The 20,482-nt window shown below is 39.7% G+C and overlaps 1 protein-coding gene across 3 annotated transcripts; it reads left to right on the plus strand.

Moving 5' to 3' along the window:
- Nucleotides 1-2,175: 2,175 nt before the first annotated feature.
- On the plus strand, nucleotides 2,176-11,086 carry LOC107766633 (actin-related protein 3-like). Of its 3 annotated transcripts, none has more exons than XR_001643746.2 (9): nucleotides 2,176-2,666; nucleotides 3,064-3,529; nucleotides 7,848-7,994; nucleotides 8,920-9,012; nucleotides 9,267-9,386; nucleotides 9,685-9,795; nucleotides 9,980-10,105; nucleotides 10,172-10,302; nucleotides 10,416-11,086. XR_001643746.2 is itself a non-coding variant. In XM_016585442.2 (9 exons), the coding sequence occupies exons 1-9, from the start codon at nucleotides 2,617-2,619 to the stop codon at nucleotides 10,494-10,496; spliced, it is 1,293 nt and encodes a 430-aa protein (XP_016440928.1). In that variant the 5' UTR covers nucleotides 2,176-2,616; the 3' UTR covers nucleotides 10,497-11,086. The 3 variants fall into 3 exon arrangements, 2 of the variants coding, with proteins under 2 accessions (XP_016440928.1, XP_075087006.1); XM_016585442.2 differs by having other exon boundaries at nucleotides 10,204-10,302; XM_075230905.1 differs by lacking the exon at nucleotides 7,848-7,994 and having other exon boundaries at nucleotides 2,177-2,666; nucleotides 10,204-10,302.
- Nucleotides 11,087-20,482: the final 9,396 nt, after the last annotated feature.

Raw genomic sequence — 20,482 nt, forward strand, 5'->3', positions numbered from 1 at the left:
CAGGCCATATCGGCTTTATATCACGCTTGGGCTGAAGGAGCCCCTCCAGAGTCTGTACATACCCCATGTGAGCGTAGATCATTATATATTCGGGATGGACTTCCCAGGGCATGGACTTGCCTTACTTATTTATATTGTGATGAATTTCTGTGGACATGGATCTTGTCCGTATCATTTACATTTGGGGATAAATTACACCAGGGCTGGATTGGCCTTATATGGTACTGAGTGACTGATTGGCAGTCGATGTGTATGTATATACGGGATGGAATATCACTGGGCTAGATTGGCCATAAATAGTACCGAGTGACCGAATGAATTGTGACCAGTAGTACATGAGGTCTTTCCGCTGAGATATTATATTCCTCATATCATGCAGTATTGATCTATTTTTGCTTGTACTGAGTTTAACTGTTGAACTTGAAAGCATGCCTACATTTCTGTACCATTATTTATGTACTAGACTGTACCTGCGGAGCTCATCACTACTTTCAGCCTAGAGGTTAGTCTTGTTATTTATTGAGTTGGTTGTACTCATAATACAGTCTGCACCTCGTATGCAGATCCAGGTGCTTTCGGACACGGCGACCGTTAGATTTAAGAGTGCTATCAGTTGGAGACTATCAAGGTAGCTGCCTGAAGTCCGCTGATCTTGACTCTCTTTCTTTCAGTTATTGTACTGTTTTATACTTTCAGACAGTGTTTTTATCAGTCAGACTTTGTATTCATATTAGATGCTTATGCACTCAGTGATACCGGGTTTTGGGAGTGTTTATATCTGTATTTATGAGATTTCTTCTGATGAATTTAAAAATTATGTTTCAAATTTAAAAGATATGGTAGTTTATTAAGATTGTCGGTTTGCCTAGTATTGAGATAAGCGCCATCACGACAGGTGAGATTTTGGGTCGTGACAGGTACGCTTAAAGCGTATTGACAAATCAGTTTCAAATAAAATTCTTGATAAAGAAGATGAGCAAATAATCACAATAAGGAGACAAGTGATCTAGAAGATTACATGACATAACACTTCATAAAATCTTATGAGAGATTCAGGTACCTGAATATATGAATGAAGAGATTTCTATGTTATGTCTTTATGAAAAATAAGGAGGTTGGAACCGATATAAAATGTTCGTCGACGACGTCTATGATTGCGCTAAATATATATGAGGATCTTAAGTCTAGAGAAACAATTCAAGTAGAATTGGTTTCATATGAAAGGCATGTAGTTTTGGACATATAGTTCAAACATTCGAAAGTATAAAGTCAATAGGTGTGTGCAATCACTTTCATGTATTTTATATGTCGGCATGACATGAAAACTTGATATAAATCTAAAGTCTATTTATATGGCTTATTTGGCTATACTTATATGACAATCCCTCAAGGATTTAAATTGCTTAAACCATATAGATTTCTTGGTCATGAAGTACTACATCCTAAGTGCAATTTGTGCACATTTGTATCTTGCTATAACTATAAGCATGATAATGTAATATCGAGAATCTTTACCCATATGTGAAGATATTGAAATGACGATTCCAACAAGATCATATGAAGACAATACATCTCTATCACGAGTGATGATTTCAAGGTGAAACAAATTTGTTCAAGTTAATATGGTTGATTTGTTTATCAAATCTCTGCCAACATTTTTTTGAAGATGGTGCACAAGATTGGAATGCGAAGGCTCAAAGATGTGAATTGATTGTCTCATCAGGGGGAGTTAATACGCGTTGTACTCTTTTTTCCTTACAAGGTTTTGTCCCACTGGGTTTTTCTTGCAAGGTTTTTAACGAGGCAACCAACAAGTGTATCGTTAGATATGTGTACTCTTTTTCTTCACTAGAATTTTGTTCCCACTGAATTTTATTTTAGTTAAGGTTTTAATGATTGAATAGACATTCAAGGGGGAGTGTTATAAATAGAATTGTATTTAAGGTGCATGTCTATATTTTTGAGAGATTTTAGGTTTTGTTACTTTGTGACTAAGTTACTTTTTCCCTATAAATAGAAGTTCTATTCCATTATAATTCATCCCAAATCAATAAGAATTATCTCTCTACTTTTCTGTGCAATACTCTTCTTCTTTTATTGTTTTATAACAATATTGTTATTGTTTTTTTTGTTTTTCAAAATGTATGAAGAATGTGGTACCCGCCGTACCACAACCGACCAAAAGACACATTAAGGATCCAACGCTGCGTTGGGGTCTGAATGAGTCGCTGAATTGTTTGATTGCTAATAAAAGAATCCAAATCTTAAAGAAAAACACAGTGAAAAAGCTACTGCGAGTAGTACAATTGAGGAAACTATAATGCTGATCAACTGTTTGATGAATGTTCCTCCTAAGCTCCTTCTTTACTTCTACTTCAATTCTTGTCTCCTTATTTGTCATTAAGAAAATGGATGGATTGTATCTTTCACCCACCTCCATTATTCTCACCAGAATCTTCTGCTGTTGCTATTCCCTTCTTTTGACGTCCTCTTTTCATCAACCCCCTTCTCTGTTTCAACGACCATGATCTTCCCCCTTAAACCTCTCACTGGATCTCAACCGCAGATCCACTGTCACTACCCATTCAGCTTTCTCTCTTTCTGTTTCTCTTCTTCATGGACCCTGCTACTTCTCGCCCTGCTGTAGTCATCGACAATGGAACTGGGTATGCTCTCTAAATTATTGCCCACCAAGTATTTGATTAATTTCCTCAACGATATTGGGGTTGTAATTTTGTTATTCCCCTTATGTTTCACAGAGGCGATCCAGGACTCGAACTTTATGGGTTCAAGTTCGGGATTCGATGACTACTCATTTGATTACGGGGTCTGAAATATATTATTTATGCTTATTTAGTGAATTTTTTAACTCATATGTATCGTCAAAGTCAAAGCTACTGGGTTCAAATGAACTCTGTAGTTACACTCTAGATTTGCCCTGGGTTCAAATGAACTCTGTAGTTACACTCTAGATTTGCCCCTAATGTTTCAGCTTTATTAAATTGGGTTTTGCTGGAAATTTTTGGTTTGTTTTTACCTATGGTCACCACTACATGTTTTCAGGTACACTAAATTGGGTTTTGCTGGAAATGTGGAGCCAAGTTTCATTGTACCAACAGTGGTTGCGGTTAACGAGTCATTTGTGAACCAGACTCGAGCCACGACTAAGAGTAGCAATTGGCTAGCCCAGCACAGTGCAGGTGTTATGGCGGATCTAGATTTCTTTATTGGAGAAGAGGCATTGGCTAGATCCAAATCTAGTAGTAACACTTATAATCTTACCTATCCTATTAAAAAAGGTCAGGTTAATAACTGGGATGCCATGGAGCGTTTCTGGCAACAGTGTATATTTGATTACCTTCGTTGTGATCCCGAGGATCACTATTTTCTATTAACTGAGAGCCCCATGACTGCACCTGAAAGTCGAGAATATACCGGTGAGATTATGTTTGAGACTTTCAATGTACCGGGGCTTTATATTGCTGTGCAACCGGTGCTTGCTTTGGCTGCTGGTTACACTACATCTAAGGTTGGTAGCCTATGTGCTTGAAAGTTTCTGCTATTGATAGGTTTATTAGTATATATTTCCGGATAATACTTAGGTAGCAAAAGGACCTTATCCAACAAAAAGAAAAACATTGTTCAGTAAACTTATAGCTTTTTCAAGTAATTTTGGATCTTTTAATTTCTAGGGGATTAGAAGAATGAGCTGTTTGTGTTGAAGCTAATAAATTGGATCGTTACTTGTGCCATTAGGAGACTAAATTTACAAATTATTCATGATTGACCTTGCTTCATCTGGAAAGGAGTAAAATATGTGCAGCAATATGTGTGCTTTATAGTCTTAAGTTTGTTAATATGTTTTTAAAATTTTGGATTTATTTTTTCTTAGCTAACAAGTAGCTTGATAAAAGAGTAAGGGCACCAATGCAGGAAACTCTCTTTCCTTCTTAGGGGAGATCAGTTTTATAGTCCATTACAGATATTCTTTTAGCTGTATTACCCTTTTGACAGTAGATCAGTATAAATATATCACAAGAGATCGGTAAATAATTGGTCATATGAAATCATTGCCTCCTTTACTAGTCATAAAAATTGTAGTTGTTGATTTGCTTTGTTCAGTTAAATAAATTAGAGCACGAGATGGTATAACTGTAATATGGTATGGCAGCTTTTATTTGCACATATCCGGGAAATGATACAATTAGCAGTCCATCGGCTGATGAGCTGATCTACAGTACACTTACATACGCCATTATTGATTGGTTGTGAATTGTGATACATAATGTTATAAATTCTACTTAAGTCGACTTTTAGCGAATATTTATAGCTCTGTTGTTGGATGAAGTGTAGGGGCCAAGATAGATGGCTATCTCTTACTTTACCTTATCAAAAAAAGGATGGCTATCTCTTGCTTTCAATACAAGTGTTTGCGTGTTGTTAATCTCATTTAGTGCAAGTACAATTAGAGTGGGTAAAATAGAACTCGCCAACCATTCAACTGTGAAGTATATGTACAAATATCGGAGTGAATAATGTATATGGATTGTATCATCTAACACTGATATGTTCCATTTTGAATAGATTTGTTTTTTGTGTATTTGGAAAGATTCATGCCAAGGTCCTACTCACTTGAGAGGGTTGTGTCAATGCTCTCAACTGTAGATGAAACTTATATTTTAACAAATAGCCTTAGGGCCCATTTGTCCATACAAAATTTTCTCTTTATATCAATTATTTTTTCAAAACTTGTTTGGTTATACATTGGACTGAATCTTTCAAAATTTTCTTGAAGATGAGTTTCTAAGTTTGAAAAGGTGGGTTTTATCACTTTTTCATGTAAAATATCATTTTCCCTCACCAAACTGCAACATTTTTTCGAGTGAAATGCATGTCCAAACACAATTTCAAATTCTAAGTACCTTTTTTCAACTTAACTCCAAAAATTACTTTTTTTCTTTCAAAAATCACATTTCTTATGTGCACTATCCCTCTTTTTTTTGTGGCATTCTATCCATTTAACTTGTTTTCGTGGAATTTAGATCATTCGTTTTTGAATAGCTAGATGTTACATTTGCTCTAAATGTTCATAAGGAAGATTGGACAAGAACTTTAAAAGTGAGTTATATGTTATATATATATGGATACCATATAATTTTATGGAGGCAAATTAAAACCAAAGAGTCAAGACATAAGGAAGAGAAAACAAAAGAATTAGAAATAAAAAAAGAAAAGAAATGGAGAGTTAAGAGCTTCTGGTCAGCACTATCTTGGTGTTGTTAATTAATAGAATAGGAAAATGGAACGGTAGTGAAAGAGTTTAATTATCTTTTATTAGGAGTGTCAATGGTTCGGTTCGTCCCGTTAAAAGGGCAGCCCGGTGCACTAAGCTCCCGCTATGTGCGGTTCGGCCCGTTAGTTTAAGAAATTTATATCATACCTAATTTTGGTTATTCTATTGTGTATAACTAATATTAGACTTTTCGAAATTTTTATTTTTAAAACGTCATGTAGGAGTCTTAGGCCTCATTTTTTTTTTTAAAAAGATTAAGACATCTGAATATGAATATCAAGATGTGTTTTAAGATTAAGACATTTGGATCTGAATACACATCCGAATATTAAGATGTGTATTAAAATCTGAATACTAAATGATTAAGACTGTTTGTATTTTTTACTCTCTGAATATATAAAATTTATCTTTATTTAAAAATTAATAATCATAAAATTCATATAAATACTAATTAATCTAATATTCTATCAATAATATATATATATATATATATATATATATATATATATATATATATATTTTATTTATTTATTTTTAAAATATGGTAGTTGGTGGTGGTGATGACTAATAGAGGTGCTTGTGAATGCCGACTAGAGGCAGTGGTTGGTGGTGGTTTTGGTTGATGGTGGTAGTTCCGGGTAGTAGCTTGTGGTGATTAGTAGCGATGCTGATTATGGTTGAGGATGGTGGGTGGTGGGTGGTGGGTGCTGATAGTTAATAATGGTGGGTGGTGGTGGTTGTGGTTGTGGTTGTGATTGAGATTGAGGAAGGTGTTGATGGGTGGTGGTAGTTTATAATGCTAGGCGGTGCTAGCTATGATTGTTGATGGTGATGGGATGGTTGGTTGTGGTAGTTGAGGTGGTTAAGTGTGTGATTGTGGTTGAGGATGGTAGTGGGTGGTGGTAGTGGTGGCGGCTATGGTTGAGTATGGTGGTGGTTGTAGCTGATAATGGTAGGTGGTGGCGGCAGTTAGTAATGAATGTGGATGCTAGCATCTTAATGAAATTAAGTCTATGTTATAGATCTTAATCAAGACCTATTCAGACCCATTAAGTGTTTGTAAAGTAAAAAAATTAACTCACTTAATGATTAAGATTCAGACTTGAAAAATAAATCCACTTAATGTCTGAGATGTGAATGATTAAGATTCAGACCTCCATTAAATGCAAACAAATAAGGTCGTAGTGTTATTAGGATGTCTCATTTGCTATGTTAAATAACAACAAGCTTTAATATAACACATAAAGTATATAACTACTATGTATTCGTTGAGTACAATTTTTACTACAAGAGCTTGTATACATGCAACGCCCAGAAAGGTTTTGATTTACATGGCAAATATTGCAACAACACAAGATGTGCACTTCTAACAGACATTATCAAAAACTATTGGTCTATCTTATACTTATTACTGTGTTGCTAACAAAAAATTTGCAGCTCAAAAGACATAAATTCTTAAAAAATAACATGTGGCATTACTTGAATTTTTGAAAAATAAATATAGACTTAATATTTGACTCAAAAATCACAAATATCAAAGGGGAAGAAAAAAAGGAGAAAACATACCATGGTGGCTTGCTGCTAAAAATTGCCGAAACTACTTTATTTTCAATAGTAGCTTAGTATGTGTGAGTGTTATTTGTAGCAGTTTCCATCCGAATCCACCCAAAGGCCCATGGAAAAAAATTTCTAATGTTCCGTTATTTTTAAACTTGATATATAAAATATATTTTTTCATACAAATTTATCCAGTTAGGTTTTTTTCGATTTTCTTTATAAAATTAAAAACCTACCCTAATACAATTATGGATTTTTATGTTGAAACCTACGGTTTTATAAAATAAAATAATTTAAAAAATCGGCTCGATAAGGTTCGGTAAGGTCAATTCTTATATATTTGATATTTTTATTTTTCTTAAATTTTGTGCTTCATTTCAAAGAAGCATGCGCTTCATTTCAAATAAGGTGCATTCCGCTTCAGCCTTCAAGCCTTGTGGACCTTGTTGTTTTTTTGGGGTTTTTTGCTTTTAAAAACACTAGTGATAGTAATTTTTTGCCAACAATGCTAAATATATTAGGATGGGAAAGAATTCCCATAATATCATAACCGGAAACGAATTTGGCAATAATAATTATCCAGTCGTTAAGGACCACCATCAAAATTAACATTATAACACGCTAGCAAGCTTGTCTTGCGTAGTAAGTTACTCCTTACACATAGGGATGGAGAAGAATTCCTAAGATAATGTCATACTAGGAACCTGAAAGGAGTCTAGCTGTAATCGTCATCAAACTTTGAGGCTATCATTGAAGAACCATCGTCTAAAGGTCCTAACAAGCTCATGTCGCATCTTCAGTTAGACCTAGATATTCTTTTTTACCTTTTTCTTGAGCTATGAAGAGAATTGCAAGATGTTTGGTGACATTCTGTTGTTGATACATCTAGTATTTGCTTGTTTTGTATATTTATTTTTCATCTGCTTCCTGACTGATGTTTTATGAGATCCATAATATTTCTTGATATACTAATCAGATATTACTTGTCCTTTTTTAGTGTGAAATGACTGGAGTCATAGTGGATATTGGAGATGGTGCTACTCATGTCGTACCTGTTGCTGAAGGTTATGTTATTGGGAGTAGCATTAAGTCAATCCCCATTGCTGGGAAAGATGTTACACTCTTCATTCAACAACTCATGAGGGTCTGTACCACATCTCTCAGAAGTGGTTGAAAGAAAAAATGTGTTATTCTCATCATTCAACTCCCCTAATTTTCTTTTCTATCGAGTCAGACGAATAAAACTTATTAAGAAAAAGAATGTAGTCAGACGAATAAAATAGAATTCTTATATCCTGCCATTTGGCGTTTTGTCATTGTTGCTATAATAAATTTAATTGGAGTTCAAAAAGGATCCAAAGAATGAAAACAAAAAATTACTTATTAGAAAAAAGATGTGGAAACTATATAGTAATTGCACCACTAGAAATGACTCTCTCTTTAATTGATTAATTGTAGAAGGGGGAAATATCTTCCATAGTGTGCAAGCTCCTCTACTTGGAGTGATTAAGGTGAGACTGGCAATACGTAGTTTCAAGATTTGTTCGTTATGTGAAGACAGGATGGCTGTGCACTGTTTATCTCCTCTTTGTTTGCTCATCCTCAGTAATGATCAAAGGATTCTGTGCCCAAAAGATAACACTGAGGTCTTACAGCATTGTTCTTTTATGCAAGTGCAACATTTATGTTTGGAAGAGTGCCTTGTTAGTTGCTGTAGCAAGTGTTATCTTGGAAGATTTGTAGAAAGACATCTTTTATCATCAATCTCCGACTGATCCTCTATTGCTAAACCTACAATTTATTTTCACTAATAGAAGTATCGCTACATTAGCTGATTCATGCTATGAACCTCGTTTTACTCCTTCAGAGTTTTGATTCCAAAATCGGGTTTGTCTAGTGTTTCCACATGTCCTTCACTCGTGGGCAATCGTTCTAAAGCTTGCACAATTGACTTTATCCGAGTACCACCTCATAGACGTGTTTTGAGGTCTCAGTTTGAATTTTCAAAAGGTGCTTGTTAGCAATTCAGCTCTTAAATGTTCAATCTAATTTTTTTTGGTTCATTGTAGGAAAGGGGGGAACATGTTCCACCTGAGGATTCCTTTGAAGTAGCCCAGAAAGTCAAGGAAATGTATTGTTACACTTGCTCAGACATTGTCAAGGTATGATTCATTCATAACAATGCCTAGTAATAAGAGGAAAACTAGAAGTTTGAAGTTCATTCTTATAATCCCTACTCTGCTTGTTGTTCTTACATCCTGCTCTTGAGTTGAAGAATCTGTTCTGCGTTTCTGAGAGTGACAGCAAACTGATTTTGCAAAGATTTAAGCTGTTGATCATCCTCTTCTTATATCCGAGGGGAAATTTGCAACCGAGGGTCACTTGTGATTTATTTTGTTCCTCCAACTGATTTCAGGAGTTTAATAAGCATGACAAAGAGCCAGGGAAGTACATAAAGCATTGGAGAGGTACTAAACCAAAGACAGGAGCACTTTATTCATGTGACGTTGGCTATGAAAGATTTCTTGGTCCCGAGGTTTGCTTTGTGCTCCAACTCTCTGATCTCTGATAATTTCAAACTCCAAGGTTTTCTTGCAGCTTGTTTCAAGCAGACTAATCATGTAGTTATAAGTTGGTTAATGAGTTAGACATTGTGCCACTTATTTACAGATGTACACCTTTGCTGCATGGCAGAGTGAATTCTAAAAGCTCTAATAATCTACATAGTAGTAGCTAAATAAGAAAACAGGGATTGTAGGGTGATTGCTTTCTGATGCATTATCGCTAGGTTGGGTGAACGTCTTTCTGCTTTAATGCTTTTCGGGTTTTTGCAGGTTTTCTTCAATCCCGAGATGTATAACAGTGATTTTACAACTCCTTTACCTGATGTGATAGACAAATGTATTCAGTCTGCGCCTATAGACACAAGAAGAGCTTTATATAAGGTAAAGTTATTTCGTCGATTAACTTGGTAAGATTTCTGCTAATCAAGTGATCCAGCATTTTGTGACCAGTACAAAAGTTTCCCTTATGTGGCTGAGCTAAAAATCATTAAAGATCTCGATGTCATGCTCTTTGAAATTTTCCCTTTGAATGTGGATGTGATATTATGTCCTTGGAAAATTCCAGAATATTGTTTTATCTGGAGGATCCACGATGTTCAAAGACTTCCATAGAAGATTGCAACGAGATCTCAAGAAGATTGTGGATGCTCGCGTTCTGGCATCAGATGCTCGGCTAGGTGGAAATGTAAAAGTAAGCATCTGTGCTTAATTATATCTGAATTAACTGATAAGTGAATCTTTGGTCTTTGATACTTAGAAATGCTCGCCTGCTGAAAAAACTTCACTCAGGCACAACCAGTTGATGTGAATGTGGTCAGCCATCCTATTCAGAAATATGCCGTTTGGTTTGGAGGATCTGTACTTGCTTCTACTCCTGAATTTTTTGCAGTAAGTTAATCATTTGGTTTCTGTTTACTTGAGGTTTTATAACTGCAACTGAAGTAGCTCTATGTAATTGCTGATGTGCGAAGTCTGACCTATTTAGTTGTTTTGTTATATAGGCTTGCCATACAAAGGCTGAATATGAGGAATATGGAGCTAGCATATGTCGCACAAACCCTGTATTTAAGGGAATGTATTGATACTGAAATGATTCGAACTCTAGTGAAGGCGTTTCTCATCGTCATGTTCGCCTCCCAAAAGCCTGATCCTTGCCCGACTGCTCAGCTTCGGTTCGAAATCCTACATCTGTGAGCAGCTGTGTATATTAACAGGTTATTGTAGATTTCAATCATTGAACTGTGAGAAAACAAGATTCTTGTATTCTTTCCATAGGGAGCACATCTGTCCTGGGCCTCGACGATACGATTGCGTGTGTCATTGGCAGGGTTCATTGGCACTTCAATAGCAGATAAGTTCACAGACTAATTGAACACTGCCTGAGCTGAATTGTCATTTTCTGAGTGTTGTTTGGTTCAGTCTGGGGTTCACAAGTACACTTAGTTTATAAGGCAAGAAAATAAGCTCTCATACGATTTGTTCTCGTCCTTGTAGCTTGTTAAGAGAATTGTAGGATCACTTATGTTCTTTTTTTAAAAAAAATATTGGAATTCTAAATATTATAGCTAAAGTTGTACGTACATTTTATTCTCACTGTTGGGGAACCCTCTTTATTCTTTTCCAGGAATATTGTATCCTAATGGATTTTGGTCCAGCTGAAGATAATTCTTTATTTTGTGTTTGCTTGTTACTGTTTGTATTTATGGAAGTGAAACATCAGTACTTTTGAGTTCCCATTGGCAGTGCCAGAAAAATTACATAGTTACAGCACTATAATTAACTTTTCACTCTTTATTACCTGAAGCATTCTTTAATATCAAAACATAGTCTAAGGTAAAAGAGGGGCATCCACAAGACACTTTGGAAGAAGCACCTATCTTTATGTGTCTCTTTTCACAAAAAGACACAGATTGAGAAATACTACTACTTAATATAAATCTAGGAAGTAGGAAAGTAATTTTCTGACCACATTGGGTTTATAGCTTTCCGTATACTAATTGATTAACTTACATTGAACATTCTTGGTCATAGTGTTGGAGGGAATTAAAAATGTCATAATTCCAAGCTACTAATAAAAACATTTGTCTAGGAAACTCTTCTCCACCCACATGTCCCTTTGACAACACAATTCGCCACGGTAACCGGACACGACAAGAGTTCCACATCGGAAACCTCGATTCTCCAGATTCTGCTGGTCGTGGTTAACGGCAATTCCCTTAAAATTATTGCTACCCTATTTATGTTTTACATCGTAAAGTTGGAGTCCTAGGGGATTTGCTTTTGAATGTTTTCTACAATCTTTAATTTAAGAAAATGTTTCGGGCTTAATAAATGATAAATAAAATGTCTCATTTAGCGCCTCCGCCTTTAAAACAATGGTAGATCTCTATGTTATGGTGGTGGCAGCATTTCTCCAGCAAACAAGTATGGTCTCTTCTGTCTCCAGCTATTTTGACATAGAGCCTTAAGTGATTTACCTATAATTTTAAGCAGATAATTGTTAGTGGTGCTTTAACTGTCTCTCTCTTTTATTTAATTGATGATAGTGAATTTTAACGCAGTGAGGAAAGTGTATAATTAAATGTAACTTTAACTTTATTTATACTTATTTTTGCACATGCATGTATATTGAGCTTGACCTTGAAACACTGCGCTCAACATGAATTACCATAGAATACTGTACACGGATGAAACCGGACCCATAAGTCGGTCCGGTTCCCGATAAAATAAATCGAGTAAGGGACGCGACGGTAAGGAACCGAAATCGAGATAAGGGACTCATCGAGTCATGCATCGGGGGCACAATGCCCGCCCTCGAGTATATCGAGCCCATGACCCTGGGATCGATCCAAATCCCAAGAGACTTTGGAGAGTATTATTGAGCATTCGAACACGATTAACGGAAGGCCGTAATATCCTCGACCAACCGGATATCACGGCGTAGATCTCGACACGTACCGACGAAAATCCAGTAATCAGTTAAACGGGAGATTTTTTACCTTTTATACAATTGTACTTAGGGTAAAACTCACATACTATATAAAAGGGAGTCTGACTATTCATTAAACACATTGTAACACGCACCCCAAAGCAATACACTATTATTTTCACTGTTATTCATAGCTCTTTTTCTTGTTCATCAGTACTGGTCATTGTGAGCCCGGATCGAGGGTGAATATTTCATTAAGGCTGGAATCATCCTCCTCACGTGGTTTGAATTTACTATATCTTTTTTTGTTCAATCTAACTCAATTTATCGTTTTGTATCAAATTAATCCGCGTATCCTTATAACCACTTATAAATTTAATTGTTATTCGATTTTGAGGGTAAACAGTTTGGCGCCCACCGTGGGGCTAAAGATAATAGTGGCAATTTGATATAAATTTCCATAGCGCACCCTACTTTACACTTGTTCTTTGAAGTGTCTTTAATTTCTGCTCAAAGTTCAAAATGTCGAACTCCCAATATGCACCTCTAAATGTAGACGCTGAGTCCGGTCACCACGGCGAGAATAACAATATGGTACCCAATGGCGATGTGCCACCTGTCGTTCCCATCGGAATTTCGGTAGAGAACCCGATCGACGCTAACTCACATGTGGCCATCAACGCGAATCTGCTTACTGATCCTGAGAACAGCGTCTGTGGTGGAGCCCGATCGAAAGCCCAAAAAACACACGACGTTGGAGGAGATGGGATCAACTTGCGAATGATCTTCGAAATGCTACAGGCTCAACAGGCAGTGATAGCTCAGCTGTAGAACCAGAGTCGCACCCCCAACAGGGTCGAGCCAGAGCCGCCCCAAGAAATCACTCGTAGAAACGAACTGGTCGTGGAAAGTCCGAGTGACGCTGCGCCAAGGTCTAACCCCGAGATTATAAAGATGCTCGAGGAGTAAAACGGGTAGAATCTAAAGAGAAGAAAATCGAAGCCAATGACAAAAAGGTGGAGACCTACAATTCCAGGGTCAATCAAATCCCAGGAGTACCACCAATATTGAAGGGCTTGGATTCCAAGAAGTTTGTTCAAAAGCCTTTTCCTCCAAGCGCAACACCGAAGCCAATTCCAAAGAAGTTTTGCATGCCCGATATCCCTAAATACAACGGAACAACCGACCCAAATGAGCATGTGACCTCCTACACATGCGCCATCAAAGGGAATGACTTGGAGGATGATGAGATGGAGTCTATCCTACTGAAAAAAATCGGGGAAACTTTGTCAAAGGGAACTATGATATGGTATCACAACTTACCCCCTAATTCTATTGACTCGTTTGCTATGCTTGCAGACTCCTTCGTGAAAGCACACACCGGGGACATCAAGGTCGAGACCAGGAAGTCAGACCTTTTCAAAGTAAAACAGAGAGAGAATTGGATGATCAGGGAATTCGTGTCCCGATTTCAAATAGAACGAATGGACTTACCTTCGGTCACGGACGATTGGGCCGTTCAGGCATTCACCTAGGGACTTAATACTCGAAGCTAGTTGGATTTGCAGCAGTTGAAGAAAAATATGATAGAATATCCGGTTGTAACTTGGGCCGACATACATAACTGGTATCAGTCAAAAATTAGGGTCGAAGATTATCAGCTTGGGGTCCATTCGGGGTCCGTTTATCCCATCAGAGTTATATACAGATCCAAGAGAGACATCGATCGTGAACCAAAATCGAATTGGGATCGGTATCTACCATACAATGAAGACCGAATAGGTAATGGGTCCGGGCGGAACCCCGTGAGAAATGAAAGAAGAAGTGATCAAGGTCAAAATAACCGGGGACTCATGAGCAAAAGCGGTTTCGACGGGCCCGTCGGGCCCAAGAAACCGCCAAGGTTATCGGAGTAGAACTTCAACGTCGATGTTGCTACTATCGTATCTGCCATCGAAAGCGTCAAAGATACCAAGTGGCCTCGACCTCTACAGTCTGATCCAGCCCAAAAGGACCCAAACCTAATGTGTAAATATCATCGCACTCACAGTCATAGGACGGAAGCCTGTCGACAATTAAGAGAGGAAGTAGCTTGGTTATTCAATAACGGATATCTCCGAGAATTTCTGAGCGATCGAGCCAAAAACCATTTCAGGAACAGGGAATCTAGTAAGCAGATCGAGTAGGAGGAACCTCAGCACGTCATCAACATGATCATCGGTCGGGTCGACGTCCCCTAGGGACCGATGTTAAAACGCACCAAAGTATCCATCACGAGGGAAAAACGGACTCGAGATTACGTGCCAAAAGGAACCTTGTCTTTCAACGACGAGGACGTTGAAAGCATCATGCAGCCCCACAACGATGCACTGGTAATATCTGTACTCATAAATAAATCTTGAGTTAAGTGTGTGTTAATTGATCCAGGTAGCTCGGCCAATATCATCATATCGAGCGACGTGGAGCAACTAGGTCTACAAGACCAAATAATGCCTATAGTCCAAGTTCTAAACGGATTCAACATGGCTTGCGAGACCACTAAATGAGTGATAACATTACCCGTGAACACCGCCGGAACCATTCAGGAAACAAAGTTCTACGTGATCGAAGGAGACATGAGGTACGATGCTCTGTTCGGGAGGCCATGGATTCACAACACGAGGGCAGTGCCCTCGACACTGCACCAGGTGTTGAAATTCCCAACACCATGAGGGATTAAAACAATTTATAGAAAATAACCGGCCGCAAAGGAGATGTTTGTGGTCGACGAGGTAGTCCCGATATCCGCACTTTCGTCACTAAAGAATCTGGGTTTGGTCACCAAGGGAGAAACCAAATAGCAATTACCGACACCGGTCCCGCCCCAACCTGAGAAGCAGGGAAAGGGTGAGGATGACGACTACAAAGTTCCCAGGTCTTTCATAGCCCCCGATGATTCCGACACTACCAAATCAATGGTCGAAGAACTGGAGCAAGTCATATTGATCGAGAACCTGCCCGATCGTAAGGTATACCTGGGCACGGGGTTAAGTCCCGAGCTCAGGAAAAATCTCATTAAATTCCTTATAGCAAACATAGATTGTTTCGCTTGGTCCTACCTCGACATGATAGGGATTCTGTCGGAGATAACTATTCATAAGCTGAGCCTGGACCCGAAGTTCATCAAAGATGAGGTATATAAACTCCTTAAAATACGGTCCATCCGGGAGGTTAAGTACCATATTGGTTAGAAAATGTAGTGGTAGTCCCTAAAAAGGGGAATAAATTAAGAATGTGTGTAGATTACAAAGACATGAATAAGGCATGCCCCAAGGACTCTTTCCCTCTGCCAAACATCGATCGCATGATCGATGCGATGATCGGCCACGAGATCCTCAGCTTTCTCGATGCCTACTCCGGGTACAACCAAATTCGGATGGACCCGGGCGACCAGGAAAAATTGTCCTTCATCACTAAGTACGATACCTACTGCTATAACGTAATGCCGTTCGGACTAAAAAACGTCGGTGCTACTTACTAACACCTAGTAAATCGGATGTTCGAAGAACAAATAGGAAAATTAATGGAGGTTTACATTGACGATATGTTAGTTAAGTCCCTACGAGCAGATAACCATTTGAAACATTTGCAGGAAACCTTCAACATACTGAAGAAATACAATATGAAGCTGAATCCAGAGATATGTGAATTCGGAGTCGGGTTTAGGAAATTTCTCGAATTCATGGTGTCTAATCGGGGGTCGAGATCTATCCCGATAAAATCAAGGCAATAGAGGACATTGCCGTGGTGGAAAATGTTAAGGTCATTCAAAGGCTGACCGGGAGCATAGCTGCGTTGGGTCGATTCATTTCAAGGTCCTCCGACAAGAGCCATCGGTTCTTCTCGTTACTGAAGAAGAAGAAGAATTTTTCATGGACACTGGAGTGTCAGCAAGCCGTGGAAGAACTAAAGCGCTACCTTTTGAGCCCGTCTTTGCTTCATACTCCGAAGGCAGATGAATAGTTGTACCTATACTTAGCGGTATCCAAGATAGCGGTAAGTGGAGTCCTAGTCCGGGAAGAAGAAGGTACGCAATTTCCTATCTACTATGTTAGCAGGACTCTAGGCAAGGCCGAAACTAGGTATCCTCACCTGGAAAAATTGGCGCTCGCTTTGCTAAGCGCCTCTAGGAAGTCAAAACCGTATTTTCAATGCCATCCCATATGTGCCGTGACTACTTACCCGTTGAGGAACATAATGCATAAGCTCAAACTCTCAAGATGATTGGCCAATTGGGCCGTGGAAATTAGTGGGTACGATATTGAATATCGACCCTGAACCGCCATCAAGTCTCAATTTTTGGTGGACTTTGTGGCCGACTTTACGCCAGCCCTAATTCCTGAGGTTGAGAAGGAGTTGTTGTAGAACTCGGGGATCTCCTCCGAAATCTGGACCCTCTTTACGGATGGTGCCTCGAACGCAAAGGGGTCCGGGCTTGGCATCGTGTTGAAGCCACAGACGGATAACGTGGTTAGACAATCTATTAGAACTATAAAATTTATTAACAAAGAGGCCGAGTATGAGGCCATGATTGCAGGTCTTGAACTGGCTAAAATCTTGGGGGCCGAGGTGATCGAAGCTAAGTGCGATTCCCTCCTTATGGTGAACCAGGTCAATAGAAAGTTCGAAGTCAAAGAAGAACGGATGCAAAGGTACCTGGATAAGCTACATGTGACATTACATAGGTTCAAGGAATGGACTTTGCGACATGTACCTCGGGATCAAAACAGCGAGGCTGATGCTCTTGCTAACTTAGGATCGTCGGTCGGCGACGATGAATTCAACTCGGGAATGATCATACAACTTATGAAATCAGTAGTGGAAGAAGGCCACGCCAATATAAATTCGACAAGCTTAACCTGGGATTGGAGAAACAAATATACAGATTACCTGAAGACCGATAAACTACCCTCGGATCCTAAAGAATCGAGAGCTCTGCGTACAAAGGCGGCCCGGTTCAGCTTGTCCGAAGACAGTACCCTATTCAGGAGAACATTCGATGGCCCACTCGCCATATGTCTAGGACCGGGAGATATCGAGTACGTTTTGAGGGAAGTCCACGAAGGCACCTGCGAAAATCATTCGGGCACCAAATCATTGGTTCGGAATGTAATCAGAGCCGGCTACTACGGGATCGACATGGAAAAAGACGCGAAGGAGTTCATGCAAAAATGCGATGAATGTCAGAGGCATGCTCTGATGATTCATCAGCCCGGGGAACTGCTGCATTTGGTCTTATCGCCCTGGCCATTCATGAAATAGGGAATGGACATCGTCGCCCCCCATCATGGGTGCCTGGTAAGGTTCAATTTATATTATTTATGACTGACTATTTTTCTAAATGGGTAGAAGTCCAGTCATTTAAAAAAGTCAGGAAGAAGGAAGTTATTAATTTCATTTGGGACTACATAATATGCCGGTTCGGAATGCCGGCCGAGATCGTGTGCGACAATGGGAAACAGTTCATCGGTAGGAAAGTGAGCAAATTCTTCGCGGATCATAAGATCAAAAGGATCCTATCAATACCCTATCACCCTAGTGAGAATGGGAAAGCGGAGTCCATGAACAAAACCATACTCTAAAACCTCAAGAAGAGGTTGACCGACGCCAAAGGAAAGTGGAAGGAAATTTTGCCCGAAGTCTTATGGACATATCGAACTACCTCAAAATCCAACACCGGGCCCACCCGTTCTCGTTGGTCTACGATGTTGAGGCCCTAATATCTATTGCAATAGGAGAACCGAATCTCAGGTTACGATATGCGACCAAAGGGTCAAACGACGAGGCCATGAGTACGAGCTTGGAACTGTTATACGAAAGGCGCGAGGCCGCTCTCGTATGGTTGGCTGCCCAAAAATAAAGGATCGAGAGGTATTACAATCGAAGAGCCAACCTCAGAAATTTCAATGTCGGTGACTTGGTGTTGAGGAAGGTGACACTAAATACTCGGAACCTGAACAAAGGGAAGCTGGGACCGAATTGGGAGGGTCCATATCGAATTATCGAGATCACCGGCAAAGGATCATACAAACTCGAAGCAATGAATGGTGACCGACTACCGAACAACTGGAACTTAACCCACTTGAAATGATACTACTGCTAAGGTACGACCCCATTCATTTCTTTTCTTCATATACATTACGGATTAGACTAACACCTACGGCTAACGTTCAAGGAATAATGCAACTTTTAGGCTTAAAAGCATGCGTTACACTCTTTTCCCCTTGAACCGGTTTTTGTCCCAAATGGGTTTTCCGACAAGGTTTTTAACGAGGCAACAATGGATCGTGCTAACTTAGAATTGAAGATTGGCTATGGACCGGAGTCAAGTATTACATCGACATTATCCGAGCCTTCTCTATAATCAGCCTCGAATACTGGGGGCCATCCCCCTCGGATAATGATTTTAGCAAGTAAAGAAACGTTGTGCTCAAACAATCTGGGCTCGGTGGATAAGATTTATTGTAAGGGCCAAACGGTCAAATGAACCGTTCCCACATAGACCGCTCAAGCCATAGCACGAAGCTTGTACACATTTGCAACCTTGTATGTTGTGCACAGAAATAAAAGAAAGTTTCTACCTTGCAGATAAATATTTTGTCTCTTAAAAACTACTATATTTCTGTTCCTTAAAGACATCGATCCCAAGGGCCACCCCTATCTGGATCCAAGAGATCACCTTCATTTGGGGACTGTCGTCCAAGGCAAGCTCGAACGGCTCGGGCTATCGAAGCCCGGGGGCACAAAACCTATTAGGCAGTGCATGAACTTTAAAGGCTACGGCCATCCCCACTCGGGGACTGTTGTCCTGGGCAAGACCGGATGGCTGGGGTATCGAAGCCCGAGGTAATAAGCCCATTGGGAAATACCCGAACTTAAAAGGCTACGGCCGTCCTAGTATGGCTCGGAGACGTCCGAGACCCGTAACCAAAACATAAGGCCTTCAAAATTTCTAAATCGATTTAAAGTCTACCCTCGGCAAAATTATAACCTAAGAAATTCTATGTAAGCACTACGGGGAAAGCTTCCGGTCATGCCGAGCCCCCGCGAGTCTTAGTCGAAATTACATTGAAAATGAGCCTTGTTCGAACCTCTGAACAAGAACTTATTATTGCATGCTAAGGTATTCGACATCTTTGCAATCGTAAAGAAAAAAAAAAGAACAAATTTGAAAATTGTCGAAGGGAAAAAAGAGCCTTGTATATATACATAAATCTTTACAAAGGCCAAACGGCCTCAACAAAAAATAAAAAAGTACAAAAGCGAAGAAAAATCTACAAGGCACCTAAGAAGCCTGATCTTCGCCAGAGCCCGCCTCATCACCGGGGCCATCGGGGTCTTCCCCGTCCTCGGATCCGCCCGAACCCTCATAGTCTTCCTCATCCTCGGGGTACACCAACTTCTTGGCCTCGTCCTCGAGCCTCTTAGCATTTTCGATCTTGGACGATAAATCGAGAGCCTCCCTTCGAGACTGCCACTTCACATATTCGACAATGGCCTTCAGGCGGTCCTGGGCTGCCTCAACATCAACTTTGTATTGGTCCACTATCACTTCAGCGTCATCCCTGGTTATTTCCGTCACTGACTTGGTTGCTTCAAGCTCTTTGGCAAGGGTATCCCATGCGTCAACGACCGAGCCCAGTTGAGATTGGAGGTCTTCGGTTTTTTGGGACCAGGTTTTAGCTTTCTTCTTCACCGTTTGAAGTCGGGCCTCCGCCGAGGCCAGCTGCTCCCGGGCAGTCTCCTTTTCCGAAGCCAATCGGTCCATTTTGCCCTTCCACTTTTCGGCCATGGAATTGACCTCGTCCATCTCAGCTCGGAGCTGGTCGACCCAATCATCCTTCTGCGGGACCCTCAGATTCTGACTGTTAGACACAGTGTCTAGTTCGAAATCACTAACTTCAAAGATTTTTACCTGTTCCACCGGGTCGGCCTGTTCTTTCTGAGCCGCGTCCAACTCGGCTCGAAGGCTCTTGACTTCTCCTTCACGTTGCTCGCTGAGAAGCTTATACATGCCTCTCTTCTCAGCAAGCTCTTTGACTTCGGCCTCAAGTTGGCTCAGCTAATCCCAGTACCGGAGGAAGGTTTCATGGTGGAGCA

Source organism: Nicotiana tabacum, chromosome 15 (genome assembly GCF_000715075.1).
Source record: "Nicotiana tabacum cultivar K326 chromosome 15, ASM71507v2, whole genome shotgun sequence".
Taxonomy (NCBI): Eukaryota; Viridiplantae; Streptophyta; class Magnoliopsida; order Solanales; family Solanaceae; genus Nicotiana; species Nicotiana tabacum.

Excerpts from the sequence above, each read along its gene's own strand:
- LOC107766633 (XM_016585442.2), top strand. The coding sequence starts at position 2,617 with ATGGACCCTGCTACTTCTCGCCCTGCTGTAGTCATCGACAATGGAACT. Across the intron at positions 2,667-3,063 it reads GTCATCGACAATGGAACTGG|GTACACTAAATTGGGTTTTG; the intron begins GTATGCTCTCTA and ends ACATGTTTTCAG. Across the intron at positions 9,013-9,266 it reads CTTGCTCAGACATTGTCAAG|GAGTTTAATAAGCATGACAA; the intron begins GTATGATTCATT and ends AACTGATTTCAG.